General features: G+C 41.2%; 1 protein-coding gene across 4 annotated transcripts in view; it reads left to right on the forward strand.

The window, feature by feature from the left end:
• The first annotated feature begins 113 nt into the window (after positions 1-113).
• The window catches only part of LOC130166148 (caskin-1-like), a 35,419-nt gene continuing 16,473 nt past the window's right edge, over positions 114-19,059 (forward strand). For 3 of the 4 annotated variants that reach the window (XM_056371520.1, XM_056371521.1, XM_056371522.1), the window contains exons 1-9: positions 114-745; positions 9,502-9,553; positions 11,454-11,551; positions 14,266-14,411; positions 14,625-14,720; positions 15,832-15,953; positions 16,231-16,339; positions 17,318-17,426; positions 18,134-18,228. In XM_056371520.1, the coding sequence (XP_056227495.1) occupies positions 652-745; positions 9,502-9,553; positions 11,454-11,551; positions 14,266-14,411; positions 14,625-14,720; positions 15,832-15,953; positions 16,231-16,339; positions 17,318-17,426; positions 18,134-18,228 (921 nt within the window). In that variant the 5' untranslated portion in view covers positions 114-651. The remainder of the gene's footprint in view (positions 746-9,501; positions 9,554-11,453; positions 11,552-14,265; positions 14,412-14,624; positions 14,721-15,831; positions 15,954-16,230; positions 16,340-17,317; positions 17,427-18,133; positions 18,229-19,059) is intronic. The other variant, XM_056371523.1, reaches the window with a different exon arrangement.

A 19,059-nucleotide genomic window follows, 5' to 3' on the forward strand; every position in this document is an offset into this window, starting at 1 on the left:
AACTGGAGTGGCGAGCGCACAAGCAGCTCGTGTTTATGTAATGCCATATGTGACAGTGTGTGTGTGTGTGTGTGTGTGTGTGTGTGTGTGTGTGTGTGTGTGTGTGTGTGTGTGTGTGCGCGCGCGCGCTGGAGCTGGCGCGAGCTGGTCCAGCACCGAGGCGGCGACAGCGGTCACACGTTAAACATCAGCGACCCGCGCATGTTATTCTGCGGATTGAGGGCTCGTGAGATTTCAGCCGTGCGGATTTGACCCAACATATAGAGGAGGGCGCTCGAGCTCTACCGTTTTTCACGCACGGCACGCACGTAGACCCGGTGAAATAGTCACGCGGACAGAATCTGTGGAATCTGTCGCGTGTGATCCTGCGCGGCCGGAGAGCATCCCGGCAGAGAGCGAGGCCCGGTCGGTCGGTCGGTGGTCGGTGTGGGGTCTGTGGCACCGCGCGGAGGGGAGGTAGAGCGGGACTTGTGCTGGACTCCTGGCCGAATCGGAGCATCCCAGCGTCCCGGCAGCATCCATCCCTCCGTGCCTCAGCTCCAGCGGGAGGCCCGGAGCGGTGGCAGGATGTAGCAGCGGATTAACGGAGGAGAGAGGGGCGCTCAGAGGAAGAGAGCGGGACCGAGCGGACTGAGGCGGGACGGAGGGGACATGGGGAAGGACCAGGAGCTGCTCCAGGCCGTGAAGACCGAGGACTTGCTGACAGCTCAGCGGCTTCTACAGAGACCACGGCCGGGAAAAGCCAGTCAGTATCCCTCCATCCTGTCACATACACGCGCGCGCGCACGCGCACACACACACACACACACACACACACACACACACACACACACACACACACACACACACACACCTTCATTACCAGATCAGGACAGTGCAGGCTAAATCTGATGTGATGCCATTTAGTCTAAATGGTGCACTGTGTGTGTGTGTGTGTGTGTGTGTGTGTGTTCTCCTGCATGCATGCGTGTGTTTGTGTGTGCGTTAGTGCTATGACGTTGAGTGTGTGATAGTGATGACGTTGCACATGTGTGAGAGCAGTCATCAAAATGCAATTCTAAATCAGAAATGCTTGTCACCCCATTTCCCACAATTCACCATTTGTGTATAGTATGTGTGTGTGTGTGCATGAATGCTCAAAGACAGGATGGGTGTATTAGTGTGTGTGTGTGTGTGTGTGTGTGTGTGTGAGATAGAGGTGGAAGTACATGAAGGTCCAACACTGCTCTCGGGACAGGGGGGATTATTGGTGTGTGAAGATGCCAGATGTTGGTGGTAATAATGTGATGACTGTAAGTGTACACGTGCAGACATCTGCATGCGTGCACATATGTGACGCTCAAACGTGCATGTGTGCTTCACATGGAGTCAGCTGGGACTTGAGGTGATAATTAGATTTCAATTACAGCTTTGAAACTGCTCTCCTCCTCCTCCATTTCACCACCGGGCCACTGTCGATTCCTTTCGTTTCCTATTCTTTCCTTTCCCTCTCCTCCTTTCTTCCTGTTTCCTCAAATCTTCTCGCCTGTCGCCTGCTTTCCTCTCCTGCCGTTTCCTCCGTTTTCCTCATCGTCTGTCTTCTCCTCTCCTCCTGTTGCCTACTTTCCTCGTTTTCTTCTCTCTCCTCTTCCCCCTCGTTTCCTCATCTCATTTCCTTTTTTCCCTCCCTTTTTCTATTTCCACTCTTCTTCTCTCTCCTACTGTTTCCTCACCTCACTTCCTATCTACCCTGAGTCTGTTTGCTTTCATCTCCTGTCCTGTTTTACAATTCCCACCCCTTCTTTTTTCTTCATCACCTCTTTCCTCTTTCATATGCCCTCATCTCTTCTCCTCACCTCTCGTACTCTCCCCTCAGCTCCCCTCCTCTCATTTAATTTTCTCTTATCTCCTCTCTTCTATTAATGTTTCCTTCCCTCTTCTGTGCTCTCTGCTCCTTTTCTCCTCATTTCCTCTCCTTACTCCTCATTTCCTCCTTTTTATATTGCTCTCCTCTTCTTTGCTTTCTTCACTTCCTTTCCTATTTCCCCTCCTGTCCTCCCCTCTCCTCCCCTCCTCTCGTATGTGCATGTTTGTCTCTGAACATTCCAGCAGTGCCATGGAAAAGAAAAATGCTTCTCCTCAAATGCCAGAACAGATCAGCTCTGAGTGCTCAGTCCACTGCACACTGACAAAGAGAAAGGGGGAGGCGGGTAGAGGGTGAGGGAGATGGTGGGTGACGAGGAGAGTTAGACTGGGAGAGAGGAGCAAGGCGAGTCGAGGGCAGGACAGGATGAGAGAAACACTGAGATATGGATGCAGGGAGGTAAAAAGACAAGAAGTGATGGGTGAGGTTAAGGGTGAGTTATGGAATGGTGTGTGTGTGTGTGTCCAGGTTTATGTTTTAATAATTAAACAGGAAGCCATGTTTCTCTGCTGGATAAACGCTGCGTACACACACAACCAAATACCTCTAACACACACAAGCACAGGACAACATGCACAGAAACACACTTGACACATTAGGTGTTAGTGCCTGATGCCTGCATTTGTATTATTAACAGTATCTTAATAGTGTTAGAGCGGCAGAGTAGCACGGGAGAGGGAGTTTCTGTGGTGCTGTGTTTGCTCTGTCAAAATGCCACGATGTGATGAGGGGGATTAAGAGAGTTGAAGTGGTGACAGGATACACTTTACAAAGGCTTTTATTAAAACGGTTGATAAATCGTTTGCCAATGCTTTATAGATCAGCTATAAGTCATTGAAAAACAATGACTTCTGTGCTGTGGAAAATCCTCCTCCAGCCTGACACCTCACTAGCACTTAAATTCATTATGGAGACACCTCCAAGCAATCAGGTCCGCAGTTATAAACATTAGGGAGCCATTAACAAAGGGTCACATGTTTCATGCGTGCAGTTATTAATGTTAGTAAGCCACACATAAAGTGCAACTCGCTTTAAAAGTCAGTCACCTGTAAATGTTGATAAATCATTAATAAATGTTTCTACAACAAACCATCACGTCTGTTAATAAGCTGTTAATGAATGCATTTTGGTCCAGATGGCCTGCAGCCACTTTCCAGAGGGTAGGCGGTCAAACAGTCCATTTGAGAGGTCTCTCTAATGAATTAAAAGCTATCTGAAAAAAAACGTGTCATTTCCACAAACTGGCAACCCGCAAGTTGCTCTCATTGGTGGCTTATAATTAATTATTAAATTATTCGCTAACCATCCATTACTTGACTTAAAAACAGCGTCTTGTCAGGAAGTTGTACGTTGTGGGACAGTAGAGCTGTTGTCCCTGTACTATTCCAAGTAATTAAAGGAACAGTTCAACATTTTAGGAAATACGCTTGCTGAGAATTAGATGAAAAGATCGATGCCTAAAGTCTGTGCAGTAAATTTGTAGCCTGTGAGTTTAGCTTAACATAAAGAGTAGAAACATGGTGAAACAGCACGCCTGGTTCCATCTGAAGGTAACATAAGGGTGACTAAACCAGCCCCTCTAAAGCTCACTAAATAACATGCAGTATCTCACTTATTTGAAAGTCAAAACAGTTTTACACAGTTTTAATGGCGGGACGGACTCCCTGGACTCTCTAGTTGCTGGCGAGTCAAAACTGTTCCTGGCAAAGAAATAGTCCGGCACATACTCCCCCGTAAACCAGCAAACCCTGGTTTTATATCATATAAAATTCAAGCTTCACTAATTTAGCTTGAAGTGTCAGCAGGATCTCATATCCTACAGAAGGTGTGTTGTCCCATAATCAACCCATTTTCACACTTAAAGAATCTGTAAAAAATGAAAAATCAACTGGCAACAGCTTCAGTAATGTTTCCTATTTCCATATGCTTTGTATTTATAGCTAACTAAGACATTCTGAGGGTGTAAGTTATTTGAATAGCTTTTGGGATAATGCTGGTGTTATTCTTCTGACTGTCAACAGATTCCACGAAAAGACCAAAACCAACAATTTGTTAGTCTGTCTCAATACTTTCTGACTTCTAGCCTGTTTGTGGTTCTCAGCCCCAAGCCCATCTGTTCCTACTGAAGACGATCGTATCTTAAAAAGAAGTTCACAAATTGGCAATGTCATTTTTAGGTAGCATTACACTGTAGTTTTTAGTAAATGTGTCTCAAACGAGAGGAAGAAGTGCAGTTGTTGGGAACTACTTTCAGCTGCAGATTAATAAACACTTGGTGCTGTAGTGAGTATATTTGGCATCCGGGTGGTGTATGTGGGATTGATTCAAAATAAACTGCAGTGTGTGTGCACATCGTAAATAAGGAAGGTGTCACCCAGTATATTGGTGTGGCTGATTGATGTGTTTCTGATCATTTTAAACAAAAAGCTCTGTGCTCTTTGTCGCTCTATGGCTCAGTTTTTGGCTTTGGCTGCACAGACAATACTATGGGGCCAATTCATTGTTGGTTTTGGTCTTATCATGGGATTTGGTGACAGTAAGAAAACTATAGTCTTATTCTTTAAGTTTATAGTCTTTGATGGTAGAGTTTCTTTTTACAGAAAGTGCTCTGTGTATGTTTTGGTTCAAAAGTTGATTCTTTAGAGTTTGAATGAATCAGCTCAGATAGAGAGATGTTTAGTTTGTGCTACAGCACTTTAAAATAGATTACATTAAAAGCCAATGCCTGCTGACACAAAGAAAGGGACATTTGGTAATGGTTTCCTTATCTTTGGCTCAGTTGCAGTAAAGCTCTTTATCTTAGAGATATGAGAACATTCTTATCACAATTGTGTCTCTTTCATGTTGTAGCCACCAACTGAAATAGGCACTAAGTAATTTACAGTACAATGTCTCGGCCTCTATCAACGCTCAAGGTCTGGTATTTCCATTACATCAAGTAAATGACTGTATCTGAACTCAGCTGCCATACACCAGCAGTGAACCGGCAGAAATACTAAGTGGTAACATGCTGCTTTAGCACAATGTGGTGAAAATATTTACTTTTCATTAACTATTTTCGGCTTGAGATCAACACGCGTTGCACATGAGGTGTTCACATCTTCACAACACTGTCCTTCATCCTAAAAATAAAGGTCCGAAGTTACAAGTAAATTATTAGCAATGAGCCATAACAACCACAACAATCCCAACCACTACAGTATATTGTAAGCATGGGGTCATAGAAATCAAAGTGATCAATCTGTCAATTAACAAAAACATTTCTCTTCAACTGTTTTAAAAATTAATTAATCCCTTGAGTCTATTTTTAGTTGCTGCTTTCAGCTTCTCAACTGTGAGTATTAGCTTATTTTTTTCTTATATGTTGATAAACTGAGTGTCTTTTGGTTCTGGGCATTTTATAGGGAAAACAATTGTTTGATTATTTGAAAAAATTTTCCAGAGATTAACCAACATTGAGTTGATTTACTGAGTTTACTGAATGCAACAGTAGTGGCTGTCTCTCTTAAAATTGTATTCTTTCCAGCATGTACAGAAAAGTGCAAAATAATCTTTGGCACTCTTTTCATTTGTCTGAATTACCACTACTGTGTTAAAGTCTGTGTAAAAGTAATGTTTAAATGTCAAAATGTTATAAAAAATATTATTCTATTATTACATGTATCTGCTTACTGCCTTTTGAAATTATGACCCTTACAGCACTCTCATCACATTGTCTTGTTCTCCTGTCATTTTGTGCTTTAGATGAAAATGTGATACCTTTCCTTGACCGTTAGCATACTGTGACCCTGAGTCGGGCCACTTTAACATATGTGCGCAATCGTCTGAAAACAGAAGGAGAAAAGACATGTCAGTGCTGGCATTTGTTCTAGGCTACATGTTACACTGAAACTCTAAATGCATGGTGACAGGCAAAGTCAGGGGTGATGGAAACCGGACTTCAGAACATCTCTGGTAATGAGAACCCTTGAAAAACCCTCCACTTCACCTCTCCCGAGGTTCGAGAATCTGCTCTGATGCACTGAGGGCTGCTTTTTCAACCAGTAGCTACTTGTCTGTTTTTGTACTCTCTATATAAAGAATGAAAGGTTTTAAATTAAAGGTGAATGATGTGATTTCATGTCACATAAATGCTAAAACAGCTACATTTTTAAAGAGATGTCGCAAAATAATATCATAGTAATCCCTGCCAAGTGATTGATAGTCTGTGAGAATGGCACATTGTGGGTTGCCATGGTAACAGGGGCACGATTGCAGTGCTATGCCTAAAATTATCATAAAAAATATGAACTCTGGTCCAAGGACACCATCACAGAATATGGTAATGCTCTTAAACAAACAGTTCATGTCAGAGATGGAAAATACATAAACCTGAAATTTTATGCACCAACTTTAGTCAGTGTTACAAATCAGGTAGCGTATTTATTATGAATAAATACATTCAAGTTTTAATGTGAAAATCTGTTCTGAGAGGAATCACTGTGGCTCTTAAACCAAAAGAAAAGATGAATCGTTAAGAGGAGAGTGGGGTAGTATTTGTCAGCCGTCTTTGTCAGCTAGTATTTCATTAAATATATATCAGAGTGCCGAGTCAGAAGGGGAACATTATTAAGTAATGGCGAAATCAAGACTTTTTTGTAGTAAAAGAAAGTCAATGTTAAATGAACAAGATAGTGGAATAATTGTGGGTGTTGTGTCTTGTGGTCCTGTCATAAGTTATAGTGTTCAGGACGGGGATCATGTGGCTCTGTGAAAGTCTGATGGTGACACAGATATCTGCAGTCATTGATTCATCTGGCGGTGAGGGGGGAGGGAAGGATGGTTCTTATTTTTAATCCAAGATAGATAGGGGGAACCTACACGTCCACAAAAACACACACACACACACGCGCGCAGGAGAATGATGTCAGCTGCAGAGTGTAAACAGACACTAGCAGAACTACCAATCAGCACGCACTCTTTAGCAAATTACAGGGAAAATTAGAGTGTGAGAGCAGGATGAAGGGATGAAGTGTAGATGGAGCTGCAGAGAGAGGGAAAGCTTTTCGCCAGATTACAGGACAGCTACAGATTACGGCCTGTGGATTATGAGGGTTTGACCAAAAAAAAAAAAAAAGTAGAGGCAGAGAGACAAACAAGCCGCTTTTTCTGTGTCCTTTTCAGACTGTGTGTGTGTGTGTGTGTGTGTGTGTGTGTGTGTGTGTGTGTGTGTGTGTGTGTGTGTGTGCGCGCGTTGTGAGGGTTTGCGTGTGTGTTCTCCTTCCTTTTGTCTGGTGTCTTCATCTTTCGGATGCTTCAGTCAAAGATCAAGGTCATCACACACCAACAAATTCACATAATCGCAGGCACAGATGCATAGATACACCCAGACATGCTATAAATCCATACACACACACAGTCTCATATATATATATATATATATATATATATACACACAGAGAGATAAAATACCTCCACAGCTGCAACGATTGATCATTTAGTTGATTAACAGAGAGCTGATTTCTGTTTTATGTCATCTTAAATTCAATATCTTGCACGGTTGGAATTGTGACGGACATTTTAAAGTATTTTGTAGGCCAAACCATTAATTGATTAATTGAGAAAATGATCTGTAGATAATTCTATGATGAAAATAATAATCAGTTTGAGCCCTACATACCTCACACGCATGCTTTTTTGCTGATGAACCAATAGTTCAAACCTGTCTCCTAAAAATTACATTCATATAGTCTACAACCCAACTGCAAATACATTTAGGAGGAAACGTAACTGTGACTGGATTATGTTTTCTATTGAAATAATGAGGATATGTTGTTAACTTGCATATTTGGCAAGTCACAATTACTGAACATATCAGTAAAATGTTCACAGACATCGTACTTGTTTTCTGCCAAAATGTCCCATCTTGCAGTACAATGTGCATTTGTCGTGACTGGAGCATCATTAAACTTTTTTTATGGTTATGTGTAGACACTCACAACTCTTGGTTAACGTTAGATAACGATCGTGGTCTGGTTTAATACAGACAACAGAACGTGTTCATTAGCATGTAATCAATCTTAACCAAAGTGCTTTTGTTGCTTAAATCTAACCACAGACAGCAGTCTGGATGTGAACTCTGGTCTCTGGTGTGACAGCCGTGCACTTTGTGCGCCCGCCAACAACCCCAGCCACCTCCCGGGGCCTGTCATTAATAAATGTAGAGCTTCATTCATTAAAAAAAAAAAGAAAAAAAGATTGCCTCTGAATGTAATCCAGCCAGCAATTACTTTTCCTACAAAACATATTTCCTGTTGCAGTTTAGTCATGTATGAATTTTGTAGGAGACAGGGTGTGCAGTTACCACACTGATCAGTAAAAGAACAAACTTCCCTCAGGCCCATAAATGAATTATTTGCAAAATAAAGTTGTAATTTCTGAAATACAAAAGAGAAAGAATGTGAAATGCTAAAAACAGACAAATATCAAACATGAAACTAAATTTGAAATTTACATGGATTGTAATTTATTGAGGTTTAGATTAATCCGGTTGCACTGAATGCATAAGTGGTTGACACAGATCATGTTTGTCCTGAGTCTGTTCCGAGTTCAAGAATATTCCAACCAGCACCTGTAAATTAACATATTACAACTCATTTGTTTAATCTGTACAAAAAACAAACTGTGTAGCGCAGTGGGTTACGTAGGTGCCCCATATATAGAGGCTAGAGTCCTCGCTGCAGCTGGCCCCCGGTTCGACTCCTGCTTCGGACGGCCCTTTCCTGTGTGTCATTCCCCCTCTCTCTGTCTCCCCATTTCCTGTCTTTCTACTGTCCTGTACATTTAAGGCACAAAAAGCCCCAAAAAATAACTTAAAAAAAAAAAAAAAACTGTAAAAACAAGTTGTGATTTCACAGCCGATTGTGCACTGGAGTATTTTTCCAGCCAGGACAGCTGTTTCCCCGTCTCCAGCAAAGCTCACTGTCCTTCTGGCTCAAGCTTCTAGCAAGAAAATGTATTTCCCCAAAATATCAAACTGTATCAAAGTGTTTACTTTAAGTGCTGAGAGCCAAGTAAATCTTTATCTACTGAAATACATCAGTAAATAAAGAGTCTGGTGCATAGTGATAATGAGGTATTTGATTACTTGTATCTGAAATTCAAATGGAAACAAAATAGTAGCCCTAAAACGTAAAGTCTGTTCAAGTGAACTAAATCTCTTACTTCTTTTAATAAGAGGATTAACACTAAACAACAACTAATTATTCATGTTTTTTGATGGTCAAATAGTTTGGTTTTTTTTTACTCGGAGTAAAGCAAGCCTCAAATTTTAATGGTCAAAGAATAACAGATTGTGCCTTTATAGATTCCTGTTTCCCAGAATGACTTTTGTCATCTTCTTTACCTTGTCACTTGTCCTTGGCCTTTTTTGTTGTTGCAGTGAAGAAGCTGCTACAAGGCAAGAGTGTAGCTGTCAACTCTACCTGCAGAAAATATTTGAATAAGTACAAGGACAGAATAAATTAATCACTGAATTCTGATTAGGTTTGAATTTGGGCTGTTTTTGTGGGTTACTCCTCCTCTCTCTAATTTTCTGTCTCCTTTTCTGTCTGTTTCAGAGCTCCTCGGAGCAACAAAGAGGGTGAATGTCAACATCCAGGATGCAGATGGGTGAGGGACTACAACACGTTTATCTCATGCTCTCCTGCCATCACTCAACATCCTTATCGCACCTCTTTATATTGACCCTTTCGATTCTTTTCAGAGGACTAAAAATCGATATTATTAATTAAACTACATATGGTCTCCCTGAAGAGAAAAGACTTTAGCCCCTTTTTACACAGACTGTTCTAGGCAGGAAAGTCGTTTTATTCTGCCTTCTCGTTCTGTATAAAAGGCACAAATACAGAAACGGGGACACTGTTGTTCCGCCTTTATTCCGCCTTTAGTCACAGAGCTGAAATGACATTGGTGCAAAAGGGAGAGCCAGCATGGCGGGACAGACACAGACACTGTTTTGTTACATGTCAGGCCTGACTCCGGTATACTATCTAAAATCACACAGAGGAGCAGCAGCATTACATCGGCTTTGTTTGGTTGCAGGGGTCGTCTTAGCGGCAATGTAGCCGGATCTCTGTATAAAAGCGGCTCTTGTTTGCTGTGTGATTTAGGTGAGACTGAAGACTAAGTTTATATTTTATTGTTTATTACATGATGATTTAACGGCTTCACCATTTAGTAAATTGTAATTCTAATGAATTGTACTGGATGAATGATTGGAAGAAGCTTTTTGTGTGTTTGATTTTATTTGCAGAGCTTGGGACAGAAGGCAAAGTTCTTTGTTTGCAATGCAATGGCAGAAGTTATATTTGTGTTTGACAAAGGTTTCACCACTTCAACAGTATTTTATTTGGTGTCCTGTGAGTCCATGCGGGCTACACAGCTGGATCCTTGAATTGATATTGCATTAGACTTATTCAGATTTGTAATTAGATTCTAAACATTTTTTTCACCAGTGAAAAATGTTGTGGGACACAGCTTTTAGTATATTTTGTATGAAATTAATCAATAATCAGTAGGCTAATTCTGCATCTTTTAGACTCTAAAAACACCTTGAATGAAAATCACTTCTCAATTGGTGGGACTGGTCACAACTCACGTCCACTCTCAGGCCAGAACCTGTGACATGGGGGTCACAAGAAGACCCGCAAAATGTTGGGGAACCACTGTTTTGGAAGTACTTCAGAAGTGAGGTTAGAAGTGTCCTTCAAACACACATTTTCGATTAAATCCATGAAACAAGAAAAACATCCTCAAAACTGGAGCAAACCGCCAAACTCCTTCGAATCCCAGAGAAGCTGACCCACCTTTTGATCATCCAACTGACAGCGACAAGCAAAAAGGCAAAAAAAATCTGTTCATTATGAATGTACTATCAACCATATCACAATACACATTACCCCCTGCTTCAAACTGTCTTTGAAACATGTAGCCAGCTGAGGAGCTCAAATCTAAAGACTAATTACCTTAAAACAAAGCCAACATTTTCAACTTTTAAATTTGCTCAGAGCTGTTGTTGTATCGACTCTGAATATGGACTATGGATTTTGGCTATATTTAGACTTGTGATGTATGTTCCATATGAGCGGTCTGTGTGCACATGCTTGGTTAGCGATTGTGTTTCATTTGGCTCCATTAAATAACAAAGATATTTTTATGAAGCTGATTGGAATCAGATAATTGGACCCAAGTCCTTGCATAATGACTGTTGATTCGTTGATTTGACTCCAGGGCCCAGCCCTTAAAGTCACCAGGGATCCATTAGCCACACACACACACACACACACACACACACACACACACACACAGGCCTGCTGTTTGTACGCTCGGCTCGGGGCTAGAGAGATTGCTTATTAATGGAAGTAGGTCATTTGCCCCCTCCCGTCGCTCACACAGAGCTGAGGGGCGGAGCTGCTCTACGCTGAAGATTATTTCAGCAAAGTTATGCTCTGGTTTTACACTACGTATATAAATATGTGTATTTTTATAAATAATCTGTGTCTGTGTGAAGGTTGTCACCGCTGCACCATGCTGCTCTGAGTGGTAACAAGGATCTGATCTCTCTGTTGTTGGAGGCCCAGGCAGCAGTGGATATTAAAGACCACAAAGGTAAGAATACACACAGATTTCTAGTGTCCTTAAAACTCCCTATGTTACTATGAAAGTCACAAAACATACAAGGCAGGCTAAACAGCAAAACAATCACAACAAAAAAGGAAAGCAAATACATGGTCACGGAGGGGAAAGCCGGGAACAACAATACTTGTATGTAACAAAAGGTGAGCATGTTGGAAATGCAATAAAACAAATTCTCTGTGTAGTATAAAGTTTTTATGAGATGTGACAGACTTGTTTGCTAAGCAAACAATAGACAATAAAAGAGGAATGCTTCATGGCTGCAGAAATGAGAGCCAAGCGGAAGCAGAGCAGCCCAGATTTCCCTTTTAACCCAGAAAACAACTCCTTTCCAACTGGCAGATTCCAGAAGAAGCAATCTCAGGGCAGATGGGAGATATAATCCCTCCAGGATGTAGGGCTTCTACACTCCCAGTCAGTCATGCCCAGTATGTCTCTAAATATAGGCATACACCTGGCAGGCATCCTTACCAGGTGGTCCTAGTTCCTCAATGGGTTTTTCTCCATGGAGGTGGCGGGGAACCCTCAAATGATTCTTTCCATACCTAACTCACAGAAAAGTCTCGAGTCCTGCGTTAAAAGAACTGAGAGTTGAAGCAGAACAGTTTTCTGGGAATCTGTTCCAGATATGCAGTGCACAAAAGTTGAATGCTGCTTCTCCATTTTTTGTTTAGACACTGGGAACGGTAACCGAGCCTGTACAATCAGAGAGGTCCGGACAGTTCATAATGTCGCAGCAGAAACTATTCTTTCCTTTGTAAACCAACAGTAGAACAACAGAAGTCCATTCTTTGACACACAGCTGGCAGCTGTTTTCTGATAATCCAACTATTACACTACGTAGCCAGCACCAAAAGGTCAGACAAAGTTAGCAAACAGCTGGTGACCATGCTAGCTGGTTGAAGATTTCCCAAAGAGTTGGTGGAGACCAAAACAGAGTTAAAAGAGAGTGAGCATTGGTTTTACATTTATTAGATGGCCAGACACTCGCCTCAAAATGAATGCTAATATTTCTCTGTATCAGCTGGGTGTGTGAATTTTCAACTGTTTACTAACAAGTAAGCCATACAACTTGTCTAAGATCCAGTGAAAAAATGTTCCTGTGCAAGAAGCCAGCCTATGATTACTGGTTTGGACTTCCTGCACGCCTGAGCTGAACAGGCCTGTATTGATATCCTATCCAAAAAAAAAAAAAAAAATCAGAAACAGGAAAGGATTGCAATCAACTATGCAAAAAGTGACTCTGAGAGAACAGTTCTGGGAACACAGTTTAGGGTATTTCCAGACAACCCATTTTGTTGGGAGTATCAAGTTTCTGTGAGAACCTCATTGTTAGCAGTACACAAATATCAAATATGAGAACATAATTATTCATATTGCCCACATATATATCATGACCACCACAGGCTTCCAAATAAAACACATGACATATGACTCAAAATATCTCAACGACGTAAATTTCAGAAATTCAGGATGCACAGTCCTCTTTTGTCTTATCAAATAAAAACACTTCCTAGAAGCTCGTTCATGTCCCGTCATCACATACTCAGGCTTTAACTTCTGAAACTCCTGCAGCTGCTGTGCCTCTTTATTCTGCCAGCACCTCTCTTCTGAGTCAGGACTCCCTCATGCAAACTGAACCTTGAGGGTCTCTTTAGTCAGCTTGATGATGTGGCTCATCACTGGTATCAAGACTGGGGGCCCCTGGGTTGCTGCCATGAGAAACATGCTCACTACACCTTGCAGCCGCTGCTACAAAGCAGCATTTAATGTCTCCTGGTTAGAGGCACTGATGAATGACTCTGCAGTGCATCTTTGTGCTGTTCTCACCTGAGCTTTGCATTATCTTGCATTTCCTGCATGTTTTCCAGGAATGAGCTGGACTGTCCAGTCCCCTGCAATGTTCTCTTGGGTCTTGTTTAGCCACATACTGCAGGGGTTTTCTTGTCTTGCCCTTTGTCCAAAAGCAGTTTGTCTCAGATGTCCCATGAGCATGATGCTTGCAATACTCCTCGGGTCACAAGGGGTCACAAGCGTGTCAAAGAGAATGAGACTGAATTTCCAGGACGGGCACTGGGAGTCTTTGCCTAAATCTTTTGCTACAGCTATTACAGAAATGTCTGCAAAAATTACACTCACATTAGGGCTCCAACTTTTAATTAATCTACTGATTATTTTCCTGATTCATCCATTAATTTATATATTGCCAGAAAATAGAAAAAATGTCAATCATAAATTTACTGAGACCATGGCGCCGTCCAAAAATGTCCAACCAACAGTCCGAGACCCACTGTCATACATAGAAAATAAAAAATTATCAGTATAGTTGCTGATTAATTTTCTGACAATCAACTAATTGCTCCAGCCCTAATGCATATATCTATTTTCAAATGTCACTTAGAGTTTAATTAGCTCTTACAGAGTAATAGGCACACTAGAGTAAATTAGTGATGAGAACAATTGAGTTCAGTGATTCTTTTGTAAAATGTCTCGAGAAAATCAGAGGTATTTTTTTTGCTTACTGGATAAACTGGTCTGTAAAAATATAATAATTTAGCGTGTATTTGCATGTCTTTATATTCAAATTTTTGTATGTGTCCATGTGCATGTGCTCGTGGGGTCTGTCTGTGTGTGTGTGTGTGTGTGTGTGTGTGTGTGTGTGTGTGTGTGTGTGTGTGTGTGTGTAGGGATGCGTCCTCTGCATTATGCTGCATGGCAGGGGAAGACTGAGCCAATGAAAATGCTGCTGAAGGCTGGGTCGTCAGTCAACGGGCAGTCAGATGAAGGACAGATCCCTCTCCACCTATCAGCTCAGCATGGACACTACGATGGGGTAAATGTGTGTGTGTGTTTGTGTGTGAGTGTGTATATAGTTGCCATATGTCTGTTTTTGTTAGGTGTGTTTATCTGTTATGTGATGCATGCATGACTTGTGGTTGTTACAAGATACAGAATTCAGTGCCAGTAAGATGTTTGTGTGTGTGTGTGTGTGTGTGTGTGTGTGTGTGTGTGTGTGTGTGTGTGTGTGTGTGTGTGTGTGTTACAGTCAGAGATGTTGCTGCAACACCAGTCCAACCCGTGTATCTCAGACGCAGCAGGGAAAACGCCATTGGACCTCGCCTGTGAATTTGGACGTGTCGGAGTGAGTAGATTTGACTGCAAGCCAAATTTGTACTTCTAGTGATTGTATTTAGGCTTCAAATATCATAAAAGTGTTTATTATTATCATCATCCTCTTGAACAAAACGTGAAAGTAAGCATCATAAACTTTTGTTTGTCACAGAGCTTATTTTCTGCAGTAATCCAAAAGCCAATGTAAAAAACCATTGGCTTTTTGTCAAGGGAACCAGACTCAGGTTGGCCTACAAAGATACGTCCTCCCTGTGTCACTCTATCGACATTAAAAAAAAATGTTTGGTGCCCTTTCCAAGAAAGTCAAGATAAATTACACCTTGATGTTATAATCCTTAAGATATTAGTCCTTAAACTGCAATTTAATACTACAAACAGTCCTTGAGCAGCTGCTTTGGCAGAAATACCAGTTGTTTCCTCACAACAGCAAGGCGCAGGAAAGGTGGTTGTCTTGCTGAGGAGTTGGAAGTGTGCAGTCTGCATCCTGCATCGAACAGCTCACTGTGGTGGCCCCTTTTTTTCATGACTTCCTGCAATATCTGATCCACTGACAAAAAAACAATGTGTGTACAAAACAACCCATTTTGACGGGGTAATTGTTTTAGTTTTGCAGGAGATTTTTTGATGAATGGCTGTTGTATCCGTTTCCTGAGACCGTTTCGCAATAAAAGTGAACACCTGATTTGCAATACCAGTATCGTAATGCAGTGTTAGGAAAATGAACATTAAACGGTGTAGAAAATGTCGGTAGGACAGAAGGAGTGACAGGGGCACTCTGGGCACTCCTGGGTAACCGAATGGGTGGAGCACATGCATCATTATGGCAATGCCTGCAGTTTGAACCTAAACTGTGTTGTCAAACCCTCTCTCTCTCCCATACTGTCCTGTCTGCCTCTTTGCCCTCAACTGTTCAATAAAGGCAAAAATAAACAAAATTTACAACAAAAAAAAAAAGAAAGAAAAAAAGGTAAAATTAAAAACAGTTTGCATCATATCCTATGAATCCTTTTTTTTTTTTTTTTTACCTGGTGTGGACTTTTGGAACTGGTCATAAAACAATTAGTCCATGTTGCAGGTGTTCTATATTTATAACCTTTGCTGTATATCTGTCTGTTTTTAAGGTGGTCCAGCTCCTGCTCAGCAGCAACATGTGTGCGGCCATGCTGGAACCGAAACCCTCCGACCCCAACGGAGTGTCACCTCTGCATCTCGCTGCCAAGAACGGCCACATCGACGTCATACGGTCTGACAAACTTGTCCTTTCAGTCTACGTCTCTCAGTGTGTATCTGTCTGCATGCCTAACGATCGGTCAGTCAGCCAGTCCACCTGATCGCCTGATCTAATCTAACCTCAACTCCAGGGTCTCGATTATGAAATAAACATCTGTTAATTCTACAATGTTCTTTTTTGTTTTGACTTGACTTTCCTTTTTCATTTCCTTTTTTGTTATTTTGTATAATTACTTAATAAAAGACGCGGTATAAATAAAGGCTAATATGATTGTTATCTTGTACTGCAGGTTGCTGATTCAGGCTGGTATAGATATCAACAGACAGTCTGAGTCTGGCACAGCGCTACATCAGGCCGCCCTCTGTGGGAAGACCGAGGTAGTACGCCTGCTGCTGGATGTAAGTCTATCTGTCTGTCTCTCTGTCTGTCTGTTTAATGTGTTTACATAAGCAACTGTTGTTAAAGCTGGCTCCCTCTTCTCAGCTGAGCAAGTTTACACCTAAGCACCTGTCATTCATCCCACAAAGCTTTGTGATGAGCCCTGTGGGTCATGTTAGCCTGTTACACAAAAGTGTAGCTGACTGGTAAGCACTCTACCTGTCATGCAATATTCAAACCAGCTGTGTTTTGTTTTTCAATCCTTTTCTCACCTTCAGATGAGTAAGAATGCTGATGCTTATGCTTGCCTTTGAACAGGGCCAGCCTTCAGTTTTCTCTCTTATTCTGCTGTATTTCACTTTTGATTTTATTGCTGAGGCAGCACTCACAACAAATGTTAGCAGCAGGCATGTACACACAGCCAGACTGACACTGAATCATTGTCAAACATGCCTACTGGACACAGGCTCAGGACCCTTGGGCCAGAGCATCTGTGCAAAGCAACTGTTAATATTTCTTGTTTGAAAGTCACAGAGCTCAGTTAAAAGACACAGAATAACCATAAGGGATGCAAAACAATCCCAAAAACACTCAAAAAAACATAAAGAGACACAAAACTAGTACAAAGAGATGACCACAAAAAAGGCTAAACTACTACAAAGAGTGCCACTACCAAAAAGGTGATGAACAATAAACTAAGAGTTGCAAAATTACTTCAAAGACACACAAAACAACTGCAAAGAGATGAAAAAACTACCAAAAAAAGACACAAAATGACACATTTTATGTCTCTTTCAGTTTGGGGCTCCTATAAAGGAGCAGTGACAGACTCATTTTCCCCAAATCTGCAGCAAATACACAGTATATCTCTATTATGAACTCAATGTGACACGATTTCATGTTGCAGCTTTAAAAAGGGACAAATTCTGCTAAAACCCTCTCCCACATATTTATTTATTTTTCATTGTCATCTCATTTTCTCCTCCACTTGTATACAGAGTGGCATCAGTGCAGGAGTGAGAAACACTCTGAGTCAAACTGCCCTGGACATTGTGAACCAGTTCACTACCACACAGGCCAGCCGAGAGATCAAACAACTACTGAGAGGTTAGTGCAGTTACACACATTTTTTACTCCTTCTTGAAGCAGTGGGCAATAGCACAATATATGTTTCCAATATCATTCAATACCAACTAATAAAAGTGTCAAAATCCCTACTTTCAAAACTCATACCGTAATATGTAGTGTGCTCTGTAGGGGAGGGTGTTCAGATATATGAGGTGAATGCATCATTAATCGGTGACCTCTGAATGTGCAGTCCTTACATTACCACCATCACCAAACAATAAGCATTTCTTTTTACTATACTCTGTTGCTTAATAACACGCATTTGAAAAAGCAGGAGAAATTTCACTGTTAACTGACAATATTATTTACTGTGTGAATTTTTCCGAACAAGCGTGCATGGCACATTTCCACACTTGATGAAGAGAAGCAAATAGTGAACGCACCAAGAACAATGTTTATGTTCCTAGAATATGATCTAACCTGAGATAGATCTGTTTATTTTGTTTTGTTTTGAGTTTCCTTGTATCAGTCCTATTGACACTTACATTGATATTCAAAACAAGACTTACTATCAGTACTATTGATTCTTTAAGTATCGATCTGCCCACCTCTACAGTCCTCCTTCTCCATGCTCATCTGTTCCCACTTCATTTCTGCTCATTTGAAAATCTCTGTGCTGTGCTCTTATCCACTACTTAAGCTCATTAGCCTCTGCAGCTCACTCATACTACACTCCTGTCTTGCAGATGCTTCGGCTGCAATGCAGGTGAGAGCACTGAAGGACTACTGCAACAACTACGACCTAACCAGCCTCAACATCAAAGCTGGAGACATTATCACGGTACATAGATCTGATAATAGCCCCTGATTATTAACTTATTCTCAAAGTCCTGCATGTCTACAGTACAGAACTGAAATGCAGCAAATATGCAATATTTTGTAATTATATTATTTATAGATGCACATAGACATATGAACATAGTTTTATACTTGGAAATAACTTTTGTAGTCTTTCCTCGATTCTTGCATACTTGTTTTATACTTGTGAGTCTGGGGTCAGTAGGTAGGGTCACAGTTTCCCGAAGTTCTGCATCACAATTTATTTTTTGATCTGTGTCAAGAATTGACCTGTACCTGGACATAAAAAATAAAATATTGCATCCAGTCACGTTAACTGCTAACTGAAGTAAATAACTGACAGAGATAATGTTAGCTTGCTAATATATGAACCATTTATATTGAAGAGTAAATGAGGTAGCATGGAATAAGGTCACACAGTATCTGATGTGACACTTGATAAAATGCTGTTCTATAACTTTGTAAAAAAAAAAAAATGTTATGCTAATAAAATTACATAGACAAGCTACATGGATAAATAGTGTTAGTTTGTCTTAGCTTAATTCTGTCACTGCCACAAGACCAACAGCATCTCGGACCAAAAAAAAACCCACTCCGTCGGCTACACCCCGATCCCCCCAAGTTATGAAGCCCAGTGACAGCCGCCACTAAACACACAACAAGAAGCATTACTGTATAAAGTTACTCTTCGTACACATGAGTCAACAAAAACCATCCAGCGTAAACATTAGCCCGCGCTAGTACAACTGCGATATGCTTCGGCAATGTTGGCACTAAGCTAGCTAGATAGCAACAACAGCAAGTAAGCTAACAT

Source organism: Seriola aureovittata, chromosome 3, assembly GCF_021018895.1.
Source record: "Seriola aureovittata isolate HTS-2021-v1 ecotype China chromosome 3, ASM2101889v1, whole genome shotgun sequence".
In the NCBI taxonomy this organism is placed as follows: Eukaryota; Metazoa; Chordata; class Actinopteri; order Carangiformes; family Carangidae; genus Seriola; species Seriola aureovittata.